The sequence below is a fragment of the Oryctolagus cuniculus genome, chromosome 9, assembly GCF_051225735.1.
Source record: "Oryctolagus cuniculus isolate XC-2025 breed Fujian yellow rabbit chromosome 9, ASM5122573v1, whole genome shotgun sequence".
NCBI classification, from domain to species: Eukaryota; Metazoa; Chordata; class Mammalia; order Lagomorpha; family Leporidae; genus Oryctolagus; species Oryctolagus cuniculus.
The window spans coordinates 97990796-98018491 of record NC_142875.1 but is presented as its reverse complement, the minus strand read 5'-3'; the positions used below and the strand labels follow the sequence as shown (position 1 = coordinate 98018491).

General features: G+C 53.3%; 1 protein-coding gene across 4 annotated transcripts; it reads left to right on the top strand.

The window, feature by feature from the left end:
* The first annotated feature begins 522 nt into the window (after positions 1-522).
* IL17RA (interleukin 17 receptor A) lies at positions 523-27696 on the top strand. 4 transcript variants are annotated; one of them, XM_008259876.5, is made up of 13 exons: positions 523-940; positions 9902-9926; positions 10500-10646; positions 11726-11838; positions 16161-16287; positions 17940-17987; positions 18091-18254; positions 19166-19249; positions 19600-19684; positions 20717-20728; positions 20979-21080; positions 24465-24503; positions 25103-27696. In XM_008259876.5, the coding sequence occupies exons 1-13, from the start codon at positions 803-805 to the stop codon at positions 26638-26640; spliced, it is 2622 nt and encodes an 873-aa protein (XP_008258098.3). In that variant the 5' UTR covers positions 523-802; the 3' UTR covers positions 26641-27696. The 4 variants fall into 4 exon arrangements, with proteins under 4 accessions (XP_008258098.3, XP_089160559.1, XP_051706058.3 ...); XM_089304433.1 differs by lacking the exon at positions 523-940 and adding an exon at positions 996-1716; XM_051850098.3 differs by lacking the exons at positions 523-940; positions 9902-9926 and adding an exon at positions 9960-10071.

Below are 27696 nucleotides of genomic sequence, written 5' to 3'. Positions count from 1 at the left end.
TATCCCAGACGGTGGAAAATACAGCAGAAAGTCAAGTGGCTTTTTTAGTCTGTGGGCACCTGAGGACAGCCCCAGGCATTTAGACTGGACACGGAAAGAAATGCAGATGGTGGTGAGTGTAGGCAGACAAGGACAGAAAGTGGGGTTCAGGAAAGGTCAGAACACCAGGAAAATAAAGGGCCCCCGAGTGAGAGAGAACGGAGGAAGCTGGAGGAGCGAGGGAAACCCGCTCTGAGCCGGGATCGAGCCGCCGCTGGCAGGCACGGGAGGCCCGCGAGGACCCCGAGCGGACCAGGTCCACGCACCCGCGCTCCGGGCACTCAGTCTCCCCGAGCTCGCAAGTGTTTCACCGCCGCTGGGAGCTGGGGCTGCCCTCGGCTTGAGCACAAGGGAAAACGCGGGAACGCGGAGCGAGGACCCTTGAAGACGGCGGGGGGGAGGAGGCAACGGGACCGGACCAAGAAAATGTTCCTCCTCGAGTGCCGAGTTGAGCGTTGTACGAGCAATCCCAACATTGGGGTAGTCGCCGGGCGCGCGCGGAAACTAAGTCAGGAGAAGCGCACAGGCGGGCTGAGGCCAGGGCGCCTGCGCGCTGTCAAGGGCGGTGAGCGCGCGCCAGGGACGCCCGGACGGGGCGGGCCCGGCGGAGGGACGGTGCCCAGCCCACTCCCCGCCCCCACCCGGCCCGCCTCCGGCCGGGGCAAAAAGCCGGAAGCAGGCTGAGCGCAGTAAAGTTGGGCTTCTCCGCCTGAGGAAAAACCCCTGGGCGTTCCTTCGTGCGCCCCCGCCACCGTGCCGCGCCATGGGGGTCCCGAGCCTTTGGCCGCCCGTTGTCCGGGGACCGCCGCTGTGGCTGCTGCTCCTTCTCTCTGGCGCGCTGGCCCCGGGCCGCGCCGCTCTGCATATCTTGGACCACCCGGCGCCCGTCTGCTCGCAGCCGGTGAGCCCCAGACGAGCGAGGCTGATGTGGGCAGGCCACCGGGGACGACGCGCCCGGGCAGGGGCGCGGGAAACCTGCGCGAGGGTGTCCAAGAGGGGTCGGGGGTTTGGCCATAAAGAACGCAGCGCGCTGGGGAGGACCCTAGGAGCGGTGAGGGAGAAGAGGGAGTTGGAGGGCAGGGGGTCGTGCGGCGCATATTGCAAAGCGTGACCTGCCAAAGTGCGTCGGGAGGCGGGAGTGACGGCCCCGCCAGGGCCGTGGAGTTTAGGGAAGCGACCGAGGCCCTGGGCCGCGGTTCGCCGCGCGCGGCCGGGGTAGGCTGAACGCGCGCCCAGAAGCGCCCCCTCTTGCCTTGTGGCCTGAACTCTGCGCCGGGATTCGGGTGCGGTCGTGCGGAAGGGGGCGTCCCCGACGGACCTCAGCCCCGCCCCCGGGGGCACCCCACTTAGGTCCTGAAGCAAAAATGCTGGCCGGGACCGGGGGTGGGGGGTGGAATCTGGGGCGCGGAGTGGCCTGATCTTTCAGGGAACGGCCTTGTCCCTAAAGGGCGATGCCCTGAGGACGGGGCGGTTGATTATCAGGACCCCACTGTCCACACCCCCAACCTGGGTCTGGAAATGGGCTAAGTGTGCCATCGGCCAGTGGGTAGCTGTCCAGTAGGAGCCTGCTGGGTCCACTGGCAGTGACACGCCTGCCTGTCGCGTGGCACCAGGGCCGTCTTCAACAAGAAACAACAAAAACAGCGTGCCGTCCACAAAGACCCTCCTCTCTGCCAGGTAGCCCCCCCCCCCCCTTCTGCTTTCTGTACCTTTCACCACCCACCGCAGACCCGGAGGAATAGGGCTCAGGTCTGAGTCAGAGGCTGTGAAGCCCAGGGCTGATGCTCCTTGGCTAATGTTGTGGAAGGCTTACCGAAAGAGGGTGGAGGGCCAGTGACTGCTGCACAGCTGAGGTGGGGGGGATGGGGGTGTTTGCAATGCGAACGCTGCTGGGAAATGTCCTTGTGACTGGCACGACTGGGGAAAGGCGGGAGGCGCTTGCTGACCAGGTCCTCCTGCAGACCCGGTGCGGAAGTTGTTTGTTGACCGTTTGTCAGGTGCCTGCAAAGCGAAAGTCCTCCGCTAGGAACTGAAACTGTAAACAAGTGCTCCTGGGACCCTGGTGTCCAAGGCCTCGCGTCGTCCACGCGGGACCCGGCTGGGAGCCAGGCTACTGGCTTGCAGGGCAGCCTGGAGCCCTGCTCTTTGCACAGCGGGTGAGGGGACAGGCGTCGAGAGAGTGCCAGCTGGGGTGTTCTTCATGGAGAAGACATTTGGGCAGCACTGAGCGGTGGTGACAAGGGCTTGGCCAAGGCCCTTGAGTGGGACAGGGTAAGGGGTGTGGCCACAGGTGGGGGTCTGTGTGGCAGGAAAGGGAGATAGTCTCCAGGGTGTCAGGGTGTGAGAGCTGGGCTGGAAGGGTGGGGACATGAATTGCACAGTGAAGCAGGACACAGCTGATGGAGACAGGGCTGGTGAGCCAGGTGTGCTGGCCACCCTGCTTGCAAGCTCCCGACCTCTGCCGTCCTCTCACACCTATACCCACTCACTCTCCACTGACAATGGCTTCCCCACTCCACTGACTTATCCTTGTGCAGCAAAGCCCTGCTCTTCTCGCCCTCCTCTGGAGTTTTTCCTGATGCCACGGGGCACAGAGAGGGTTTCAGTAGAACCTGGTTTCCATGCCGACTTCACCACTGATGGTTGTCGCAATCTTGGGTAGTTTAGGCTGTGTGGGCCTGGATTCCTCATTTCCACAATGAAAAAGACAAGTTGCACCATTTCAAAGTGAGCCCTCACAACTGTCCCGAATAGAAAAGTACTTCGAAAACTTTACGGAATGTGGAAATGAAAGATAAGTTTAAGGACTGGCATTGTGGCGTGGCAGGTAGAGCTGCCACCTGTGACACCAGGCATCCCATATGGGCCCCGGTTCATGTCTCAGTTGCTCCCTTTCTGATCCAGCTCCCTGCTAATGGCCTGGGAAAAGCAGCAGGAAGTGGTCCAGGTGCTTGTGCCCCTGCCTCCCTCATGGGAGACCTGAATGAAGCTCCTGGCTCCAGCCTGGCCCAGCCCTGGCCACTACAGCCATTTGGGGGGTGAACTAGCAGATAGAAGATCTCTTTTTCTGTGTGTGTGTGTGTGTGAGAGAGAGAGAGAGAGAGAGAGAGTCTATCTGACTCTTACTTCCAAGTAAGAATAAAGAAACATTAAAAAAAAAAAAAATAGGGGCCGGTGTTGTGGCACAGTGGGGTAAGCTGCTGCTTCCAGTGCAGATGTCCCATACTGGAGCTGCTGTGCTTCCAACCCAGCTCCCTGCTGCTGTGCCTAGGAAAGCAGCAGAAGATGCCCCAAGTGCCTGGGCTCCTGCTACCGGTTTGAGAGACCGATGGAATTCCTGGCTCCTGGCTTTGGCCTGGCTCCACCCAGCAGTTACAGCTGTTTAGGGAATAAACCACTAGATGGAAGCTCGCTCTCTTCCCTCTTTGTCTCTTCCCTCTGCCTTTCAGGTAAATAAGATTAATCTTAAAAAAAAAAAAAAGAAGAAGTTCAGGGTGGGCATTGTGGCACAGAGGGTTAAGCCTCAGCTTGAGACCCCTGCACTCCATATCGGACAGAACTTGGGTTCCAGTCCTGACCTCACTCCTAATGCCATCTTTCTGCTCATGCCCACCCCATGAGGCAGTGGTGATGGCTGCAGTAGTTGGGCCCTTGTCACCCGTGTGGGAGACCTGGATTGGGTTCCCAGCTGCCAGCTTTAGTCTGGCCCAGCCCCAGCCGTTGCAGCCTTTTCGGGAATGAGCTTACTCTCCGTCTGTCTGCTTCATGACTAATTCAAAAGAAAAGATAAGTTTATTATGGCACAAACATTTTTGAAACACATTTCTGATTTTTTCTCAGTATACATTTGTCATGAATTTTTGAAGACTCCACATGTAAAAGCCTAGTGGGGTTTAGGGCTCAGTGACTCTGTTCTCAGACAGAGGTGGCTTCCAGTGCTGGGGCTAATTCATGTGTGAAAGAACAAAGCAATGAGTGAAGGAATGAGTGCTTACCTCTGCCTGAAGAGCCAGGAGACCAGCCATAGCCCCAGTCCCAGAGGGCGCTGGTTTCCCTGCAGAAACCAAACCCCAGCAAACCCTAAGTCATCGCATTTCCTGGTGCCATCTTTTGGTTGAACCCTTCCCACTGCCTGGGCTTTCTTGCACATTTCCCATGACTGCCAGCCCACAGCAAAACCCACAGGGAAAGACAGCCACAGTTGGGAGTTGGTAATGTGAATGGTAGCATACAACTTCATAAACAGGATGTGTGTTTCGTTGCTTGTGGTTTTGACTTGTGATAGTAGAAGAACTGTTGGGCTTAACCCTCTTATCTGCTGGGAGCCAGAGCTGCCTGCAGCCATGCCACCCTCCAGAGTGTAAAAATCGTGTTCCATGGGCATTCAAGTGTGGTGTAGGCCCTTGGGCAGGCAGGGCCGGGTTTGCAGTCAGCAACAGAACCAGCAAAGCTAGCAGGCTTCTCGATCTTTGCCTCTGGCTGGTCGTCCTGGCTGCTCGCTGCTCTGGCCAGGCTGTCTCTCTCAGGAGTCTGTATAACGTCCACTGGCACTCTGCAAACAGCCTGAGGCTCAGACTCAGAAGACCTGGGCTGGTCAACCTCCTCTGTCACCCGCACCCGGCCCTGTGAGGAGCGCGTGTCCCCCCTCTGGGAAAGGAAGCTCCTCGCCACACTGGTCGCGTTGCCCGCTGGTCATGTGAGAGCATCAGGCTGGGCACACTGCAGCCATGCAAGAGCATTTGCCTGGAGCTTTGTCAGAGCCAGGCGTTGTGCACGTGGCTCATGTGTGTGAGGGGACTTAGAAAAGTTTCTGGAAAAATGGAATGAAACATACTAGTTTATTTTTGTGCAAAACAATTTTTTTTCCTAACACAAGGAAGATGCATGTTGTGAAAAAACCATGCCTTCGGTCCATGCTCACTCAACACACAGTTCTCGTGCAACAGCCTTGGAGGCCGCATGATTCCCTGCTTTGCAGAGGCAAGGTGTTGGCCCCGGTCACACAGGTAGTGAGTAGTGAGTGAGGGCTAAGCCTGCAGCCTCAGAGCCCGCCTCTCAGGCACTCACAGTTGAATGGAGACTTGCATTTCTTCCTTTTGGTCTTCACTGCCACCGAAGACAATATTGACCTCCCAGTGTTGGGTGTTCCTGTTTGTGTTTAAAGAGGCAGACTAGGAGCATTAAGATCCTGGGTTCCAGAGCAAAACTGTGTGGTTTGAGTGCCAGCTCTCTGGGACCTTGGGCCAATGAACTGAAGTCCCTGTGCCTTGAGGTTTTTGTTAATCAGTAAACAGTGAACATCCTGGGGGCTGTGTCCTTAGGTGATTTTGTCACCATGAGAACGTCATACATGTTCTTACACAGACATATATGGTGTACATCAGTCACTTGCTGTGATCTCTTGGTACAGTCAAGAGACTTGGTCCACATGCGATATGTGAAGCTGCTGTCTGCCCACAAGGCATACTGTCTTATAATGAATACTTTTGTAAGTAGAAGGAATATACTCTTTTTTTGAAAAAAAAAAAGCCTTTTTTTAAGATTTATTTATTTATTTGAAAGGCAGAGTTACAGAGAGAAGGAGAGGCAGAGAGAGAGGTCTTCCATCTGCTGGTTCACTCCCCAGTTGGCCATAATAGCTGGAGCTGGCCAATCTGAAGCCAGGAGCCAGGAGCTTCTTTCGGGTCTACCACACAAGTGCAGGGGCCCAAGGACTTGGGCATCTTCTACTGCTTTCTCAGGCCATAGCAGAGTTGAATGGGAAGTGGAGCAGCCGGGACTCAAACTAGCAGCCATATGGGATGCCGGCACCACAGGCAGCAGCTTTACTTGCTACACCACAGCATAGCAGGCCCCTGGTTCCTATTTTAATCTTCCACTTCTTTTCTCTTTGTGGTTTTAATTGAGCATTTTATATGATTCAGTTTTCTCTCCTTGTTTTAAAAAAGATTTATTTATTTACTTAAAATAGTTACACAAAGAGAGAAGGAGAGGCAGAGAGAGAGAGAGAGAGGTCTTCCATCCACTGGTTCACTCCCCAGTTGGCTGCCATTGCTAGAGCTGGGCCAGGAGCCAGGAGCTTCTTTCTGGTCTCCCTCCTGGGGGCGCCATAGCAGAGAGCTGGATGGGAAGTGGAGCAGCAGAGACTCAAACTGGCGCCTATATGGGATGCTGGCACTGCAGGTGGCAGCTTTACCAGCTACATCACGGTGCCAGCCCCAGGAATATACTCTTAAAGGAACAATAAACGTATAGTAAAGCAAATGCATAAACCAGAAAGAGTCATTTATTAGTATCAAGTACTATGTACTGTACACAATTGTGCTATACTTTTATATTTTTATTATTTATTTATGTGAGAGACAGAGCAAGCTTCCATCTACTGGTTCCCAAAATGGCTGCAGGAGCCAGAATTTCAATCCCGATCTCCCACATGGGTGGCAGGAACCAAATTTCTTGAGCCGTCACTGCTGCCTCCCAGGGTCAGCATTAGCAGGAAGCTAGAATAAGGAACAGAGCCCGGAATGAAACCCAGGTGTTCTGATGTGGGACACAGCATCGGAACCAGCATCTTAACTGCTAGGCTACACCCCCACTGCTGTGCTGTCCTTTTAGATGACTGGCAGTGCAGTAAGTATGTCTACACTGGTGTCTGCACAGATAGGGAGTACTATGTTGTGCCAAAAGGAATTCTTTTTGTTGGCCCTAGCCTCCATATTTCTAAATGCACCGATAGTGTTAATTTTAGATTTATCAATTTTAGGCATTATCTACAATAGATAAAAATTAACAGGGCCAGGCCTTTGGTGCAGCGGTTAAGATACCACTTGGGACACCTGCATCCCCTATCAGAGTAGCTGGGATTGAGTCCTGGCTTTGCTCTGATTCCAGCTTCCTGCTCCTGCATACCTGGGAGCAGTGGGTATGACTCAAGTGCTTGGGTTCCTAACACCTATGTGGCATTGACTTTTAGGTTCCTGGCTTTCTCCTGGCCAAGCCCTATTTTGGGAATTTGGAGAGTGAACCAGTAGATGTGACCTCTTTCTCTCTCTCTCTCTGCCTTTCAAATCAAAAAGTAAAAACTTCAAATATATTAAAATTTTTAAATAGAAAACTACATTAACTGTTACCACTTGTCACCTCTGTTATATCATAATCAGCTAAATCAATAATCAGCATTTATATTTTTATATCAAGTAAGTACTCTTCATGACTAAGGCAAGCGTATTTCTTCTATACAACTAGCTTAGACTTTTCTCTCAGATTTGTCATATGTTTTTTCCTCAATTAACAGATATGAGGAGTCTTCAGAATGTTCAAGGAAAATGCACATTTCTTTTAAATGGTTATTTATTTACTTTGAAAGGTAGAGAGATATACAGATGTCCCATCCACTGACTGAATCTCCAAATGCCTGCAACAGTTGGGGCTGGGCCAGGCCAAAGTCAAGAGCCCAGAACTCACTCCATCCACATCCCCCACGTGGGTGGCAGGGACCCAAGTACTTGCGTCATCACCTGCTGCCTCCCAGGATGCATGCTAGCAGGAGCAGAGCCGAGACTTGAACCCAGGCACTCCAGGGTGGGATGCAGGAATCCTAAGCCATCTCTCTTTTTTAAAAAAAATAGTTTGTAAACATAACTTTTTTTTAAAGATTTATTTATTTATGTGAAAGGCAGAGTTACAGAGAGGCAGAGGCAGAGAATGAGAAAGGTCTTCCATCCACTAGTTCACTCCCCAGATGGCTGCAATGGCCAAAGCTGCGTCGATCTGAAGCCAGGAGCCAGGAGCTTCTTCCGGGCATCCCATGTGGGTGCAGGGGCCCAAGGACTTGGGCCATCCTCTACTGCTATCCCAGGCCACAGCAGAGAGCTGGATCGGAAGAGAAACAGCCAGGACTTGAACTGGCACCCATATGGGATGCCGGTACTGCGGGTGGTGGCTTTACCCGCGATGCCACAGCACCGGTCCCTAAACCATCTCTTAACCACTGCACCAAGTGCCTGCCCTTCTGGGTTTTTCCCTAAATAATTTTTTCCTGTTTGTTGTTTTCCTGTAATATGACTCTGGAAGTCCAATTAATCATATCTTGTACTTCTTAATTTAGTTCTGTAATCATATTTTTCCTGTATCTGTTTATAATTTGCTCAGCTTTCAGAGAAAGTGTTCACAGTGTTCATTTCTGTTCTGTGCTTGCTTATTCTTCCATAGTTTCCATGCTGCATTGTCCTCTCAGCTTTGAGGGCTGTTTTAATTTTGTTTGATTTAATTTTATTCTGTTCCCAGCAAGATCTTTTGTCTTCTAGGAATATTTTTGAAAATTCTGATTGTTTTGGGAGTGGGCTTTTGCCTAGCCCTTCAGATGCCTGGTTGGGTCACCCACATCCCACATCCCACATCCCACATCCCACATCGGCGTGCCTGGTTTGGAGTCTTGGCTCCATTTTTTTTTTTTTTTTTGAATATTTATTTTGTTTATTTGAAAGGCAGTTACAGAGAGGGGGAGAAACAAAGAGATCTTCCAAATGCTGGTTCACCCCCAAAATGGCCACAATGGGCATAGGTGGGCCAGGCCAGAGCCAGGAGCTTCATCCCTGTCTCCCACATGGGTGCAGGAGCCCAAGTACCTGAAAAAGTATTTGTCTGGTGTCTGGCACTCAATGTCTGCAGGTTAATCAGTGGCTCCCTTTCTTTTCAGCTTGGCTTTTTAAAATTAATTAATTAATTAATTACTTTGAAAGCAGAGTTAGAGATAGGCAGAGACAGAGGGAGCAATCTTCCATTCACTGGGTTTATCCCCAAGATGACCACAATGTCCTGGTTGGGCCAGGCTGAAGCCAGGAGTCAGGTTTCCCACATGGGTGGCAGGGACTCAAGTACTTGAACCATCACTGCTGGCTCCCAGGGTCTGTCTTAGCAGGAAGCTAGAATCAAGAGTGGAGTCAGGGGGCTGATGTTGTGGTATAGCAGGTTAAGCCATGGCCTGCAATGCTGCAATGCCAGCATCCCACATGGGCACCGGTTTGAGTCCCAGCTGCTCTACTTCTGATCCAGCTCCCTGCTAATGCACCTGGGAAAGCAGTGAACGATGACACAAGTACTTGGGCATCTGCCACCCATGTGAGAGACCCAGATGGAGTTCTCGGTTTCGCCTTGCCCAGCCCCAACCACTGTAGCCATTTGGGAAGTAACTAGCAAAGATATTTCTCTCTCTCTCTCTCTCTGCCTTTCAAATAAATAAATAAATCTTTGAATACATATATGTGGGAACTTCAAAATGTTTATGGAAAAATGGAACTAAAAGATAAGTTTTTAAGTCTTTTTACTTTTATGCCATATTTCATTTGCTAGTTCATTCCCCAAAGGCCTGCAACAAACAAGATTGGACCAGGTGGAAGCCAGGCACCCAGAATTCAGTCTGTGTCTTCCGCACGAGTGGCAAGGACCCAAGTAGCTTGAGCCTGCTGCCTTCCAGGGTGTGCATTAGTAAGAAGCCAGAATCAGAAATGGAGCCGGGACTCCATTTGCGATGCAGGCTTTCCAAGCCATGGCTTTACCACTGTGCCAGATGTCTGCCATCCTCTCTCTGTCTTACAATTTTAAAGTCCCCGGGGTCGTAACCTTACTTCCTCCTAAAACCCCAGTTCCCTGCTGCCATCCGCTGTGCCTCTTGTCATCCCGGCTCCCCAGTTGGGTGGGGTGAGAATGCTGTGAGAAGAGGCCCCTCCCCAGAGCGCCCTCCCGAAGTGCATGGGCATCCCATGAATCCTATTCTTGGAAATGAGCCAGGGCAGAGCTTGGGGCCCGACATGTGAGTGAAGTTCCTTCCCGGCTGTAATTGCCACCTTCGTTTTCTCCACAGGAGCTAAACTGCACAGTGAAGAACAGTAAGTCATCTCCCCTTGTTCCTCCTGGTGTGGCTGTGCTATAAAGCGATCGCCTCGTGCTGAGTTCTGACACGGGCCCCACCATCCCACCCCGGGGCCCGTGTGGCTGCACGCTCCGTGGGAGGCACTGTGGAGAGCCCTGGATGTGTGTACCTGCACTGCCTGCGTGGAAGCCAAAGTCAGGAAATGAGGGATGGAACTGTGGGTTGGGTTTGGAAAGGATTCTCTGGGGTGCTGCCCTAGTACAGCTGTAAGCCAGTTTTAGTCACCACAACTTGCTTGTGGAAAGTCACAGACACCTGTACTGCTGGTCAGGTTTTGTTTAATTCCAGAAAAGGTGCATATTTCAAGTGTCCTGACATACCTCATCCCTCCTGGGCCGTATTTCTAACCACTGCTTCATCTAAAAACCAACCTGCGTACTTTTTTTGGCTCCTAAAATGCCCTTTAGACATCAGAGCTTTGCAATAACCCAGGCAAGTACTGGAATAGTGGTAGTGGAGCTCTCTGGACCTGCTGCCGGGCCAACACAGGGCCTCAGTTTCAACTCTGATTCCCGCCTTTCCCTGCCAGGTACCTGCCTGGATGACAGCTGGATCCACCCTCGAAACCTGACCCCCTCATCACCTAAAGATGTCCAGATCCAGCTGCACTTGGCCTACACCCGGTCTGGAGACCTTGTCCCTGTGGTTCACGTCGAATGGATGCTACAGACAGATGGTGAGTGGGCGTATCATGGGATTCTGCCACTTCCATACCACCTGCCCCTTCTGATTCAGAGTTGGGTTCCCAAGCCTGTGTTCAGACACCAGGAGCCAGATTCAGAGCTGGAAGGACCCATCGTTGCATGCAGTTAATGCTTTTTCTGCACTTTAGATAGCAACCCCCAGTAATATCTTTTCATCACGCCGTCCTTCATAAAAGGCCTTCCTGCAGTCTGATTATCACTCTGGGGAGAGGGGAGGCAAGTAGTTAATCTTAGGACTACAGTGCCAGATACTTACTGGGAAAACAGTAACATATTGGCCAGCCTGCTTTTTCCCTTCATTTAGAGGCCAACACTTTTGAAAACACATGCCCTGAACCTCTTCAGAGAGTGTTTGTGTTGCAGAACTGGGAGGATAAGGTGCTGTGAGAGCCAGCCCAGATCAGTGAACAGGGCATGGAGGAGGTTCTCCGTGTAAAGCCCCAGCCTGAATGCTCCCTGCTGGCTGCAGGTGGGGAAGGGTGGTGGGAAGGCTGCATTTGATACCCATGCCATGTTGCCCATTCCCAAGCCACAGATTTGCAAAGCCTGGTGGTTAAGATTGCCCATGTCCCAAGTCACAGTGCCTGGGCTCACTTCCCAGCTGTGCTTCTGGCTCCAGCTTCCTGCCAATGCACACCCTGGGAGGCAGCGGTGAGGACTCAAGTAGTTGAGTCTCTGCCACCCGTGTGGGAGACCAGGACCAGCCCTGTCTGTTGTGGATGAGAGCTCTTTCCTTCTGCCTCTCAAATGAATAAATAAAAGTAAAAGAAGCACATGTTACTCTAGCGAATGTGCTTTAAATATTCTGCTTTTGAAATGTGCAGAGCCTTCACTGAGAGCCCAGAACAAGGTGTCCTTGTCCTTGTCCGGTAGATGTGACTGTCCACACGCAGAGGCGAATCAAGGCCCCAGAGTGATCTGAGGAACAGGAAGCAGAGAGTTAGGCAAGACAGGAAGTGAGCAAGCATGGCAGAGAGGGAAGTGACACACCCTGTGGTTATGATGGCTGAGCTGCATCTGTTTGTCTCCTCTCCCGCACTCTGACCTTCAGCCAGCATCTTATACCTGGAGGGTGCAGAGCTATCCATCCTGCAGCTGAACACCAATGAGCGATTATGTGTCAAGTTTGAGTTTCTCTCCAGACTGAAGCATCACCACAGGCGGGTAAGGACAGAGCTTGTGAGTGCAGCGTGTGCCCTTCCCTGCCCCAGTGTGGACCTGCCCCCAAAGGCAGGCGCAGATTTACCATGGAGGCTGCTTCCAAGACGGGTGGTGTGTTTGTGGGCGCCTCCCTGACCTCCCAGCCTTGTGCTTTCTCCCCATTTTCCCTTTCCACTCTGCGAGGAAGTGGACTTGGCACATGACCTCCACAGCCCTGCCTCTTGCCATTTTTGTTTGCACCTGGAATTAATCTGGTGATGGCCACCAGGAATAAAACACGGTGTCCAGACCAAAGGGCTGCTGTGGGTGGCGCGGAGCTGCGAGTCCAGCGGTGGTTTCACCGCCAGATGGGAGAACGTTCTGCCTATTCAGTTTGCTTAAAGCAGTGGACCTCAGAGTATGTGCCCTGGGGCAACAGCATCAGCAGCCACCCGGGGTTTGTGTATGTGAATACTTCAAAAAGTGCTTGGAAAATGGGGTTAAAAGATAAGTTCAGAGATGGGTATTTTATGTAGCAGCTAATACTCTGCTTGAGAGTCCCACATTCCATCAGAGTACCAGTTTGAATCCTGGCTCCTCGGAGTCTGATCCGGCTTCCTGCTAATGCCTCTGGAAGGCAGCAGATGATGGCTCAAGTTCTTGGGCCTCTGCCACACCTGTGGGAGACCTGGATGGAGTTCTGGACTCCTGGCTTTGGGTCTGGTCCAGCCCTGAGGTAGAGCTCTCTGTGTGAGACCCTCACCTGTCGGGCTGGAAGAGCCACAGTGTCTCTCGACAAGAAACACCGGGGACAAGCCTGATGAGCATGTCCATTTATTAGCAATCAGGCACAGACTTTTATAGGGTAAGAGGGGAAGAAAAAACCTGGGGTAGTAATGGCGATTCTATAGGGCAGAAGGGGCAGCATGCCAAAAGACCCCTAACCAATCAACTTATAGGTTATGTAGGCCACATAGGCCCCTGGCCTGCTTTGTACAACCTGCCCACTTCTGGAATGTGGGAGTTGCTTATCGGCTCTCTGTTTATCAATTGTAAAGGCAGAGCCATAGGCTTCCAACAGGAAGGAAGGATGGGGGAAATGGGCCTGGAGCTCCTGCTGCCTGCCAGCAGCCAGGCTGTGGGGTCCCTCCCAACCTCCCGCATGGGCAGGGCAGGCAGTCCCACAGGATCACCCACACAGCCCTAGCTGTTGCAAGCATTTGGGAGTGAACCAGCCAGTGGAAGATATCTCTCTCTCTCTCTCTCTCTCTCTCTGCCTTTCAAATAGTTGAAAATAGATAAATATTTTTTAAAAAATAAAAAGATAAGTTTAGGGGAGGGTGTTTGGTGTACCAGTTAAGATGCTGCTTGGGGGCCAGCACTGTGGTGTAGTAGGCTGGGCCTCTGCCTGTGGTGCTGGCATCCAATATGGGCACTGGTTTGTGTCCCAGCTGCTCCTCTTCCACTCTAGCTCTCTGCTAACAACCTTGGAAAGCAGTAGAGGATGGCCAACAGCTTGGGCCCCTGAACCCATGTGGGAGACTCAGAGGAGGCTCCTGGCTCCTAGCTTCGGATAGGTCCAGCTCTAGCCGTTGCGGCCATTTGAGGAGTGAACCATCAGATGGGAGATCTCTCTCTCTCTCTCTCTGTCTCTCTGTCTCTCTCTCTCTCTCTTTCTCTATCTCTTTGAAACTCTGCCCTTCAAATAAATAAATTAAAAAAAAAAAAAAGATGCTGCTTGGGATGCCTGCATCCCATGTCAGAGTACCTGGGTTCAAGTCCCACCTCAGCCTCTCGGTTCCAGCCTCCTACTAATGCACACCCTGTGAAGCAGCAGGCGATGGCATATGTGCTTGGGTCCCTGCCACCCAAATGGGAGACCTGGATTGAGTCTCCACTTCCAGGCTTCATCGTGGTCCAGCTGAGGCTGTTGCAGGCATTTGTGGGGTGAACCAGTGCATGGGGAGATTCTCTCTCTCCTTCTCTCCCTCTAACACACACACTTACTCACTCACTCTCTCTGCCTTTCAAATAAACAAGTCTATTTTGATGTAAAAAAAAATTTGGAATCCATACATATGAGGAATCTTCAGACATTTCAGGGAAAATGCATATTTTGAAAAAACTATGCATGGATTTTGGAATTTTTTGCACCAAAATAAACTCACCTTTTAATTCCATTTTTCATGGACATTTTGAAGTACCCTCTTTTTTTTTTTTTTTTTTTTTTTAAGATTTTATTTGTTTACTTGGAAGTCAGAGTTACAGAGAGACAGAGGCAGAGAGTGAGAGAGGTCTTCCATCCATTGGTTCATTCCCCAGATGGCCTCAATGGCCAGAGCTAGGCCGATCCAAAGCCAGGAGCTTCCTCTGGGTCTGCCACATGGGTACAGGGGCCCAAGCACTTGGACCATCTTCTGCTGCTTTCCCAGGCCATAGCAGAGAGCTGGATGGGAAGAGGAGCAGCCGGGACTAGAACTGGCGCCTGTATGGGATGCCGGTATTGCAGGTGGTGGCCTTACCCACTCTGCCACATGTCAGTCCCTACCCTCATATTTTATATTGTAAGCCCCACCCAGGCATTCTGAATCAGAAATTGGGGTAAGGCCAGTTCTTGGGGTCCACAGCCCTCCACATGATTCTGGAGCATGCTCTAATTTGAAAACACCTGGTTGAAATCTGCAAATAGCCCTCTTCAACAGGCGAGATGTCCCACAAACACAAGTAGCAAGGCAGAGCCTCCCCCAAACTTGGCTGCTGTGTGGAAGGGGAGGAACAGGTTCCTAACTCTACTTAGAGGAGAGAATGAGAGTTCTTCCGAGCCATTCGGAAAACAACTCAGCACAACTCAGTTAGCTGTGCAGCCCAGGTAGGTGAGGATCTCCTTCTCCCTCTACATTTTCCTGCTCTGGAACGTTTTTTTTCTTCTTTTTGTATTTATTTGACAGATAGAGTTAGACAGTGAGAGAGAAAGAGACAGAGAGAAAGGTCTTCCTTCTGTTGGTTCACCCCCCAAATGGCCACTACAGCTGGAGCTACGCCAATCCAAAGCCAGGAGCCAGGTGCTTCCTCCTGGTCTCCCATGCAGGTGCAGGGGCCCAAACACTTGGGCCATCCTCCACTGTACTCCTGGGCCACAGCAGAGAGCTGGACTGGAAGAGGAGCAACCAGGACTAGAACCCGGTGCCCATATGGGATGCTGGCGCCACAGGCGGAGGATTAACCAAGAGAGCCATGGCACCGGCCCTGGAATGTTTTCAAGAGAACCCTGGCTTTCCCCTTTAAGGAGAAAGAGTCATTTAACAAGGAGTTTGTAGCTGCCTCTTATATGCCAGTTCTGACAGTTCCAAGTCCCCTGGTTCAGCCCCTATTCACTCATTGTCCAGAATTTGAGAAGGCTGATGGGAGGGGAATGGCTACTTCCACTTGTCCAATTCTTTTGTCTATGACTCCAGTACCCACTGATGAGATCCACATCTAAGATGTATGAAATAGGGGCCAGCGTTGTGGTGCAGTGGGTTAACACCTGGCCTGAAGCGCCAGCATCCCATATGGGTGCAAGTTCAAGACCTGGCTGCTCCACTTTTGATGCAGCTCTCTGCTATGGGCCTGGGGGAGCAGTAGAGGATGGCCCAGGGCCTTGAGCCCTTGCACCTGCCTGGGAGACCGAAGGAAGCTCCTAGCTCCTGGCTCCTGGCTTCGGATCGGCACAACTCCAGCCATTGCAGCCAACTGGGGAGTGAGCCATTGCATGGAGGACCTCTCTCTCTCTCTCTCTCTCTCTGCCTCTCCTTTCTCTGTGTAACTCTGACTTTCAAATAAATAAATAAATCTTAAAAAAAAAAAAAGATGTATGAAATAGGCATGGGTGGGTGTTCGGCACAGCAGTCGAGGTGCCCATGCTGCATAGCGGAGTATCTGGGTTTGAGTCCCAGCTCTGCTCGTGATCCCAGCTTCCTGCTGATGCACACCTGTGAGGCCACAGTGAGGACTCAAGTAGTCGGATCCCTGCCACCTGTGTGTCAGACCCAGGTTGAATTACCAGCTCTTGGCTTCAGCCTGGCCATTGCAGCCATTGGGAAGTGAACTGGTGGATAGGAGAGCTAGCTAACTCCCCGCCTCTGTCTTTCAAGTAAATAAGAATTCAAATTCTTTTTCTAAAACAAATATATATATATATAGAAAAAAACTAGAATACAGATATACTGATGCAATCTCAGATTTTTGGATTTTGGAGTTTGTCTTATTTTTGACTGATTTTGGGGAGCTGGTGGGGAAGGGGGTGCTTTGAGCCCAAGTGCATGAGAGAGGTGTGCGTGTAACCTTTCCAGTTCTTTTCCTTTCAGTGGCGTTTTAGCTTCAGTAACTTTGTGGTGGAACCTGGCCAGGAGTACGAGGTGACTGTTCACCACCTGCCCAAGCCGATCCCCGATGGGGACCCAAACCACCAGTCCAGGAACGTTCTTGTGCCCGGTAAGAGTATCCTGCCCAGCCATTGCCTTCACCATGGGGTTCTGTGGGAGGAAACCAACTGGTGGCTCAGCCGAACCTCAACACACAGCTCCCCCAGCAGCCACAGTCACCAGGCACTGGGAGCCAGCTCCTTGATGTATGGCTGCAGGCTGTACTCCCCAAAACAGAGCCCCTTCTCTCATGACACTGCCGTAGGTACTGGCCCACACTCCCAAGAGTTCTTGAGAGAGAAGCCGCCTACTTCCTGCCTGGAACGTGTCTGGGAAACAGGCCACTCTCAGGAGGGTGGTAGCCCTGGCCTCAGGCCAGCCCCAGCCTCCACCATTGTCAACGTGTCCCACCTGCGTTTCTCTAACACCCCTCCTGGGGTGACACACCCTCCTCTCCTTTCCTCCATGCTGCCCATGGTGACAGCTGGGTTACCTTCTAAACCCTCACTTGCTATGTGTGCCTCTTCTCTCTGCCCTCCCCACATCTCAGGTGCTCAAAGCCAGCTACGGGACAAGGTCTGGGTCTTCCCTTTTGTGTAATCTTCAGAACCTCTCGCATGCAGTAGCTGGTCAGGAAGTTCTTGTTGAGGGTGGCGATGGGGCGGGCATTGGTGCAATGGTTAAGGTGCTCATATCCCATGTCAGAGTCTCTGGGTTAGGGTCCTGGCTCCACCTTCTATTCCAGCTTCCTGCTATTATGCACCCTAGGAGGTAGCAGGTGATGGTTCAAATAGTTGGGTCCCTGTACCCATACGGGGGACCCACATTGAGGTCCTGACTCCTGACTTTGACCTGGTCCAGCCGTGGCTGTTGCAGGCATTTGGAAAGTGAACCAGAGGGTGGAGGATTGATCTCTCTGTCTCTCTCTGCCTTTCAAATTAAAACCTTAAAATCTTCATCCCTGGACACCTACTCACACACACACACACACACACACACACACACACTGCCTGCTTACTCTTCTGTCTGTTTCTGCATGGGGCTCATCCTTTGCTCCTGGCACAACGTCTCAGGCTTCCGCTGTGCTGGTGTTGACCTCTTCCCCAAGAATCGAGTCTCCTGAGTGCTGGGGCTTGTATTCCAGTGCTTATACAGTGCCTGGCACAAGAGATGTTCAAGAAGAACGTGGTGCATGAGTGAACCTCCCCTGTCCTCCTGGTTATTCACACCTATCACACATCTATCACACATCGTCCGTCCTAAGCAGAGGGAAACCACTGCAGGGGGCGGGCAAGTGCAGAGGGGCTTGGGAAGGTAACTGCCATGGTGGTCGTCGAGATACGCTCATGGGCCAGCAGTGCTGACAGATCGATGCCCTCCCAGCCCTGCTGAGTCACTGAGGCGATACTCACAAGCACAACGCAGCAGGGCATCCGTGCAGCTCTGCCTGTCAAAGGCAGCGGCAGCTCTGGAGAGGCCAGTGCAGATGCAGTGACAAGAATTAGGAGTGACCCAAGGCAGATTGGTCACCCAAAGCAAGCTTAGGAAGAATAAGGGTCCCCACGGAGAGACAGAATGGGACAGCCCGGGCAGCCCCTAACCCTGGGGTCCACTAGCCAGTGGCAGCGGTCTGGTCCTGTGCCTCCCCTGGCATCAGGAGTCTGGATGAACAAACCTCCTAAGGCAAGGGCTTAATGATGTCTCTTCTTTCTGGGCTGGCAGGCTGCGAGGACCCCAGGATGAAGATGACCACGCCGTGTGTGAGCTCAGGTAGCTGTGGCTGGCCCGGGCGGACCTCTGCCGGGTACATGCACACAGTGTGTGTGTGCACACCCACCCTTCCTCCCTCTGACCTGCTGTGTGTCCTTGGCAGGCAGCCTATGGGACCCCAGCATCACCGTGGAGACGCTGGAGGCCCAGCAGCTGCGGGTGAGCTTCACCCTGTGGAACGAGTCTGCCCACTACCTGCTGCTGCTGAACAGTTTTCCCCACGCCGAGAACCGCAGCTGCTTCGAGCACATTCATCAGATACCTGCGGTAATCCTCAGCCTTCCGAGCTCTCTCACCACTCGGAGCCCAAGACTGCTCAGTCAGCAGTGGTCTCATGGAGCGCCTTGCCCTTTTCCATGCTGAGGGAGACGAGAGCTCCTCACAATGTTCGTGGAGGGGTGAGGGTGTGGCGTGGCAGTTTAGCCGCTGCTTGGGACACCCACGTCCAGTCTTGGAGTGCCTGGGTGTGAGTCCCAGCTCTGCTGCCCGTTCCAACTTCCCACCAGTGTGCACCCTGGGAGGCAGCAGGGGGTAACTCAAGTAGCTGGGTCCCTGCCACCCACGTGGGAGACCCAGCCCTGGTTGTTGCTAGCATCTGGGGAGTGAACTGGCAGATGGAAGATCTTTGTCTCTGCCTTTCAAATGAGTAATAATTTTTGAAAGTTAATAGAAATGCCCATCATAACAAAATGAATTTCAAAATTTTTTTTGCACCAATGTAAGTTTCTCTCTTTAATTCCAGTTTTTGTGAACCTTTTGAGGTGCTCTCGTAGGTGACTGTAGCTGACTTCTCTTGTGGTCTTGCAGCTGATTCTGTAGCTGACAGAAACAGAGTCGATGCTGCCCTGCCCAGCCCTCCAGGCTTCTCTGTCCCATTCTCTATGTTTTTGCCATGTTTATTCCACTTTATTCAAGAACGGATTTGAGGACCAGAGAACTGTCGGGGTTAAGACAAAGGGGAAATCCAATGGAGCTGGGTTAGTACAAAATGCTGTTCCCTGCAGCTGTGCAGTCCAGTGCTGCTGTGTCCCCCTGGTCTCCAGCAGCCAGAGGGAGATTTAACAACTAGCTCCCCGTCCTGTGGAAGCGTTGGGTTTTCTGAGCAGCACTGCTTCCATGTGGCGCTGCTGCAGAGTTCTCAATCAGCAACGCTTACCTGGCCTCTCCCCTCTCTGCAGCCCGCACGGGAGGATTTCCACCAGCGATGCAACGTCACGCTCTTTCTGCACAGCTCCGAGTGGTGCTGCCGCCACCAGGTGCAGGTGGGTGAGTTGTGTGCAGACAGGTGAAGGAGAGCATGCGCAAGTGGGCCTTCCTGCTGGCTGGGCAAGGTGAGGAGGGAGGGCGGCTTGAGCACTCATGCTCCCCACAGGCACCCAGCACTTGCTACCATCCAGAGTTCTCTGCCCAGCAAGGCGCCGTCTGCCTTTCTCCTGCGCCGTTCTTCCAGCCTCCTGTGGACAGGGGTCCTTTGCCCTCTCTTGCTGATGGGAGTCCTGTCCTAAAGCCACACGGACAGTCTGGAGTAGCCCGGGTCCCTTGCTGCCGCATTGCCTCTGCCTGCACAGAGCCGCAGGGCCTCATGTGCCCCTGCTCTGCTCTTGCTCTCCAGATCCAGCCCTTCTTCAGCAGCTGCCAGAACGACTGCCTCAGACACTCTGTGACCGTCTCCTGCCCTGAAATCCTCTATGTTCCAGGTAGGACGGCCGGGGCTGTCCAGGGCGGGTCACCCTGGGGGTGGGGGTCGGCAGCCAGAGCTGATTCCACACCTGGGGTGTTGGGTGGGGCATTCCAGGCACAGACTCCTGGGCGAACTCCTGTCTGCCTCTTTAGCTGTGCAGCCTGGGGCAAAGTACTGAGCCTTTCAGATCCTCTATTTCCTTGACTGAAGGATGGGATTTTACTATCTCAGAGTTACAGTTCAGTTTTTGTCTTTGTTTGATTTTCATCTACTTGAAAGGCAGAAAGAGAGAATCTTCCATCTGCTGGTTCACTCCCCAAATGCCCATAACAACCAGGGCCAGGCCAGGCCAAAGCCAGGAACCCGGAGCTCCATCCAAGTCTCCCACATGGGTGGCAGGAGTCCAAGTCCTTGGGCTATCATCCTCTGCTCTCCCTGGTACATTTGCAGGGAGCTGGATTGGAAGCAGAACAGCTGGGACTGCAACCTGCGCTCATACGGGATGCCAACATTGCAAGCCCAACTTAACCCTCTACACCAAGTGCCGGCCCCAACACCATTCATTTTTAATCCTCACAAGTTGTGAGGATACTGGGAAATGGAGACACTCCCACCCCAAGGTTCATAGATGAGGAAACCGAGGAGACATTAGGCCACTTGTCCAAGATGACACACCGAGGTCGCGGCCGAGCCCCCGGTTCCGACCTGAGCCTGTGAGACCCAGGAGCCCATTGCCTCCCCCGCACTGCCACTGAGAAGCCTGTGCTCCGTGACTTCCTTGGCCACAGCCACACTGGTTAGGAAGCAGCAGACGTGGCCCTAGGCTAGGAGAGAGAGCCCCGGCCTCCCATGTGGGAGCTGAGCTTCTGTCCTCAGGCCCACAGCCATGGGTATTCCCTGCAGTGGTTTCCCTTAACCCATATCCACACGGTGCTATCGGCAGGCACAGGGGCTGGGCCAGGGTCATCAAAGGCTTCAGCACTGCTGTTTGTGGTCGCTCCCGTAACTAAGAAGACTGCTTTTCCTTTTCCCTGTGTTCTCATTGCAGACTCCGTTGCAGGTGAGCTCAGATCTCCTTCCCGGGACGCTGCCGGAGCCCCTGGGGACCTTGTGAGAAGGCCCTGCCTGAGCCTCATCCAGAGCCAAGCAGACAAGGCTGAGCCAGAAGCTGGCGTGGGGGCAGGGGTGGTGAGGTCACCTGTGACGTCAAGGAACATCTTGGGGGAGGGGGTCAGGAGGGCAGGGCCCAAGGGTCGGGGAGAGGGGCTGGGAACCCCCACAGGCTGCTCACGGTGCTGTACGCCCTGCAGACTTTGTCCCGCTGTGGGTGTACGTGTTCATCACAGGCATCTCCATCATGCTGGTGGGCTCTGTCATCCTGTTGGTCATCTGCATGACGTGGAGGATCTCTGGTAAGGGGCCTGGGCCTGGGGCTTTGTCCCCTGTTCCCTGCTTTCTCCCAACCTTCTCCCTTCTCCTCCTTCTAGACCCTCTCTGTGAGGCTGTGCCCACAGGGGACCCTTCAGCTCTTCAATTGCTAATTTTAAGGACAGATGTGGCCCTTTATATGCCACACCTCCAACTCAGTTATTGGGAACCTAGGACCTGGGCTCAGATACCAGCCCTACCACCTACTGCTGGGGCCGTGTACAAGGAAGAAGTGAAATAAGGCACAAGAGTCCTTAGCATAGAACTTGAGTTGTGATATTTGCTCAGCATCTCTTAGCCACCATTACATTTGTTGCTACTAAAATCAGTTTTATTAAAATAAACACATTGGAAGGAGCTAGCGTAGAGTTTGCCTGCTTCAGGAGTGATCAGCCAGGCAAGTGGAGCAGCCTGAACAAGCCCATCCTGCAACCCCCAGACCTGTGCGTCTGAGGTCTGGGCAAAGAGCAGTGTGATAGTGATGCTTCAGGCTCTGGGCTCTGGGCCAGGGGGTGGGTGTGGACTCCAGCTGTACCTCACTTTACCTCCAGTCAGAGGCAAGTCACTTAACAAACCTTAGACTCGGTTTTCTTCTCTGTAAAATGGGACTGCCTGAGCTGAAGGGAGGATTCCATGGGAGCACATGAGACAGTCCAGGAGTGTGCTTGCTGGGTGGTACTGGTGGCTGTCAGTCAGTGGCCTCCTCCTGTGCTGACAGCTGGAGAGAACGTGGTCATAGGGCTGTTTGTATGGCCCTGGAGAAGCTGTTGCCATGCTGACCAAGGCTCTGCAGGATGGGGTAGTAACCACTCGGTGTTGTGGTGTGGTAGCCATGCTGGGGGAGTCGGGAAACATAACTAAGAGCTCCTGTTAATAAGCCATGTGGCTCTCTAGGTGTCGGGGGCTGTTTGTTTCATTTCTGCTGTTGATGAAGTGACCTCAAGAAGTTCATGCAGGGGCTGGCGCTGTGGCACAGCGGGCAAAACCACCTGCAACACCAGCATCCCCACGTGAGAGACCCATAAAAGCCCCTGGCCCCTGGCTTCACCCTGGCCCACCCCTGGGTGTTGTGGCCATTTGGGAAGTGAACCAGCAGATAGGTGATCTCTTTCTCTCTCTCTGTTTCTCCTCTCTGTGCAACTCTGACTTTCAAGTAAATAAATAAATCTTTTTTTATTTTAGATTTCTTTATTTATTTGAAAGACAGAGTTACAGAGAGGCAGAGAGAGAGAGAGAGAGAGAGAGGTCTTCCATCTACTGATTCACTTCCCAAATGGCCACAACAGCTAGAACTGAGCCAATCTGAAACCAGGAGTCAGGAGCCTCTTCCTGGTCTCCCATGCGGGTGCAGGGGCCCAAGGACTTGTGCCATCTTCCACTGCTTTCCTAGGCCATAGCAGAGAGCTGGATCAAAAGAGGAGCAGCTGGGACTCGAACCAGCACCCATATGGGATGCCGGTATTGCTGGCAGCGGCTCTATCCGCTATGCCACAGCGCCAGCCCCTAAATAAATCTTTTTTTTCTAAAGATTTTATTTATTTATTTGAAAGATAGAATTACAGACAGTGAGAGGCAGAGGCAGAGAGGAAGGTCCTCCATCCACTGGTTCACTCCCGAAATGGTCACAACAGCCAGAGCTGAGCCGATCCAAATCCAGGAGCCTGGAGCTTCTTCCTGGTCTCCCATGCAGGTGCAGGGGCCCAAGGACTTGGGCCATCTTCCATTGCTTTCCCAGGCCATAGCAGAGAGCTGGATTGGAAGTGGAACAGCCAGGACTCGAACCAGCACCCATATGGGATGCTGTTGCCGCAGGCAGAGGATTAACCCACTGAAAAAGTTCATGTGAAACAGAATTAAATGACAGGTTTTTTAGAAGAGCATGTATGTGAAAAATCTTCAGAAAGTTCATAGAAATGCATATGGATTTCAAAGATTTTTGCACCAAAATATACTCATCTTCTAACTTCTAAAGGCATTGTTCACAAACTTTTGGAGTACCACTAAGACCTCTGACTATTTTCTAAATACCCTACACTGCTTGATGAAGGAAAGGGAAAACATCACACTGGTTATGTCACTGTCTTTCTTTTTTAAGGTTATTTATTTATTTGAAAGGCAGAATGATAGAGAAAGAGGGACAGGCAGAGAGAGAGACCTTCTATTACTGGTTCACTCCCCAAATGGCCACAATAGCCAGATCTGGGCCAGACTGAAGCCAGGAGCCAGAAACTTCACCTTGGTCTCCCACGTGGGTGGCAGGGGCCCTAGCACTTGGGCTGTCATCTGCTGCCATCCGAGGCCCACTAGCAGGGAGCTGGGTTGGAAGCAGAGCACCCAGGACTCAAACCTGCATTCCTGTGTGTGTGACAGAGGTCACAAGCAGCAGCTTAACACACTGCTCCACACACCAGCCCTGTTCACCGACTTCTGAGAGTTGTGGGCAAAGGCCCAAAGAGTGAGGATTGAAATGAAACGTCTAAGTCCCTGGCTCGGTCACCTGTGAGCTTCGTTCATCCCAGCTGCCACTGAGAAGCCAACTCCCTCACCACAGTTTCCTCACCGTCGCTGAGGGGAACAGTTGCTTCACTCTGTTGGTTTCCCCTCCTCACCTCAAAAATACTGGGAGGAAATGTTGTAAGTGGGCCTGCTGGGGGCTGCTTCTAGAAGGAGGGGCAGGTGTTTGGGCCATACAGAGTGCCTGGGTTCGAGTCCCAGCTCTGTGTCCAGTTGCAGCTCCCTGCTAATGTACACTGTGGGAGGCAGCAGGCGAAGGCTCAAGTCACTGCCACCCACAAAGACTTGAGTTCCAGGCTTCTGGCTTTGCCTTGTGCAGCCCTGGCTGTTAGAGAGTAAGCCAGTAGATAGATCTCTCTGTCATTCTGCCTTCCAAACAAAAAAGAGTAAAAATCTGTGTGTGTACATATATAGACACACAAATATATGTGTGTGTATGTGTGTACATATATATATGTCTCCTGCAAGGACAGAGTTGGGAATGAGAGAGCTTTCCCTCCAGTGGAGTCTGTTACTGATGGCCAGACTGCCAGGAAGCCAGGGACCAGGGTGGAGGCCCCCAGCACTGTTCTGGGGGTCCCGGCTACTACAAAACAATCCCAGTGAGCCCACCTGATTGAGTGCATGTGATATGCCAGGCACGTTAGCATATGTGATGTCAGGTAACGCACCGCCCCACAGAGGAAGACTGGCTTGCAGAGGTGAGGTCACAGACCCAGGATTCGCACCTGCACAACCATCAGACCCTGCCCCCTGGCCGAGGCCTGGAGCAACCACTGGTCGGTTCAGGGCAGCGCTCCTGTCCCTGCTTCTTTTTCCAAAGAGCCACTCCAGTGTATTTCTTTTCCCTACAGGATCTCATGAAAAACGTGGTAATGACACCAGATTCACTGGTCAGTATTTCCTGGTTCCTGGGGGCTGGCGTGTGTGTGTGTGTGTGTGTGTGTGTGTGTGTGTGTTAAAGGCATGGTGGAGGGTTTTCTGGGATGAGGAGGTGGGTCACCTTTTGTGTGCTGACTCCCAGTCCCCTCAGGGGGAGCCTACCTTCTGCAGCCCACACAGGGCCTTCAGGGCCCTCCAAATAGCCAGGCCCAGAGTGCTGTGTTTTCAGTCACTCGGACAAAGAGCAGAAGGGAGGGCACCCTGTTTTGGAAAGGAGGCCTTCCCTAGAGCAGGTGTTTATTCCACAGGCTGGCCTTTGTGCCTTTTTTCATTTTTCAATTAAAAAGCCTCAAGTTTCGGCCAAAGGCCAGGTGGGAATCAAAGAGAAAGATTCTTTTTCCCTCGAGGCACAGGACTGTAATTTTTTTTTCATATAGCCAAAATAGGGTGAAATGGCAGCATTTAGGCTTCCTCTAGCAGGCCTCGGGTGTGTTTCCAAGGCTGAGGGGTGGGATCCAAGCTCTGCATTTGGCACAGCCCCTCCTGAGCTGGCCAGAGGGGTCATTGCCTTCAGCCTGTGTGTCAGTCTTGCCTCCCTTGTGTCCCATAGGCACCCCGCCTGCGGCTGACCTGACCCCCCCACCCCTGAGGCCAAGAAAAGTCTGGATCATCTACTCAGCCGATCACCCCCTCTACGTGGACGTGGTCCTCAAGTTCGCCCAGTTCCTGCTCACAGCCTGCGGCACCGAGGTGGCCCTGGACCTCCTGGAAGAACAGGTCATCTCGGAGGTGGGGGTGGTGACCTGGGTGGGCCGCCAGAAGCAAGAGATGGTGGAGAGCGACTCCAAGATCATCGTGCTGTGCTCCCGAGGTACGCGGGCCAAGTGGCAGGCCATCCTGGGCCGCGAGGAGCCCGCCGTCCAGCTGCGGTGCGACCGCTGGAAGCCCGCGGGAGACCTCTTCACGGTGGCCATGAACGTGATCCTCCCAGACTTCAAGAAGCCGGCCTGCTTCGGCACCTACGTCGTCTGCTACTTCAGCGGCATCAGCAGTGAGAGCGACGTCCCCGACCTCTTCAACATCACCCCCAGGTACGCCCTCATGGACAAGTTTGAGGAGGTTTATTTCCGGATCCAGGACCTGGAGATGTTCGAGCCTGGCCGGATGCACCGCATCGGGGAGCTCACGGGGGAGAACTACCTGCAGAGCCCCAGCGGCCGGCAGCTCAAGGAGGCCGTGCAGAGGTTCCAGGAGTGGCAGGCCCGCTGCCCCAACTGGTTTGAGTGCGAGAACCTTGGCTCGGCGGATGAGCAGGACCCCCTGTCCCTGGACGAAGAGGTGTTTGAAGAGCCGCTGCTGCCCCCTGAGGGCGGCATCATCAGGCAGAGGCCCCTACTGCAGGAGCCTGCCTGCCAGGCTTGTGTGGCAGTGGAGCCGCTGGTCGGCGAGGCCGAGGGGGGACCGTCGAAGCTGGAACCTCAGCTACAGCCCCAGGGGGAGCTGGCGGCCCAGGCCCTCCGCACCGTGCTGCTCCCTGGGCAGGAGGTCGCCGTGACCCACGTGCTAGAACCCGAGCCCCTTGCTGACGGGAGCAGTACAGCAAGCCGGCTGGCTGTGGTGGAGGAGGGGGAGGTCTGTCCACTGCTGGGGGGCCATGGCCCCCGGCGGAACAGCCTCCTGTTCCTCCCCCTGGACCCAGAGGACTCGCCTCTCTGCAGCACGCCGCTGGAGTCACCGGAGCCGCTGGCGTCACCGGAGCCGCTGGCTGGGGCTGTCAGGGAGCAGCTGGAAGGCCTGATGGTCTCGCTGTTTGAGCAGAGCCTGAGCTGCCCCGGCCAGGAGGGGTGGGAGAGGCCCGCCGTGGCCCTCAAAGACCTGTACACGCCGCACGAGGAAGAGCAGCGGCAGTCAGTGCAGTCAGACCAGGGCTACATCTCCAGGAGCTCCCCGCAGCCCCCCGACGGACATGCCGACATGGAGGACGGAGAGGAGGGGGAGCAGGGCCCCGCCGAGCACCTCTCTCCCGAGGACCTGGAGAGCCTGAGAAGCCTGCAGCACCAGCTCTTCTTCCAAGAGCTGCAGAAGAACTCTGGCTGGGAGGGCGAGGGGTCAGACAGAGCAGCCGCCGAGGGGCTGGCCTCTTCCTAGAGCCCCCGGGGTCCCCAGCGTGGGGGTGTGCTCCCGGGCGTGCGCACGTTTGTATGTAGACTTGGTGTGCGGTGTTCCAGTGCACACATCTTAGTTCTGTGTGACCATCCTCCACCCCAAGAAGCCGTAGCCCATTCCCAGGAGCTCGTGGCCGCGTGTCCATTCATTCAGTCTGTGTTTTGTACCTACCATGTGCTGGGCAATTGGGGTACAAGGAGCAGCTGGTTTCCTGAGTCAAGCTATGGAGGCCTCCCAGCTCCTAGATGGGGGCAGCGTGTGGGGTGAGTGCTGGAAGGGAGTGGATGGGGAGAGCCTGGCGGGCAAGGCTGGGAGCCGGGACAGCAGCCTGATGGAAGTCGGGACCCCTTTCGCTAGATGGGCTGTGCCCTGCCTGGGAGAGGCCAAGGGCCAGACATGCCAGGAAGTTGCCTCAGATGGCTTTTAGCAAGAGACAGCGTAGATGTATGTGCTGGGGGTAGGGGGCAAGGTTCGGGCAGTTGTTAAGACACCACTTGGGGGCCAGCCTATTCGGGTCCCGGCTGCTCTACTTCCAGTCCAGCTCCCTGCTAATGGCCTGAGGAAGCAGTGAAGGAAGGCCCAAGTGCCTGGGTCCCTGCCGCCCATGTTGGAGACCCTGGTGAAGCTCTGGCTTCCACCTGGCCACTGTGAACCAGAGGACGGAAGATTCTCTCTCTCTCTCTCTCTCTCTCCCTCTCCCTCTCTCTCTCCCCTCCTCCTCCTCTCTACAATTCTTGACTTTCAAATAAATTAATCTTAAAAAAATATTACTTTGGATACCCACATCCCATATCAGAGTGCCTGGATTCAAGTCTGTCTGTACTTCGCATTCCAGCTCACTGCTCGTAAGCACCCAGGGTGACAAGAGGTGATGGCTCAAGTACTTGAGTCCCTGCCACCCATGTGAGAGACACACATGGAGTTCTGAGCTATTGGATTTGGCCTGGCTGTTGTGGACATTTGGGGAGTTAGCCAGTACTTGCAAGATTTCTCTGTTACTGTATCTCTGCTTTTAAATAAATAAATTCAATGTTTAAA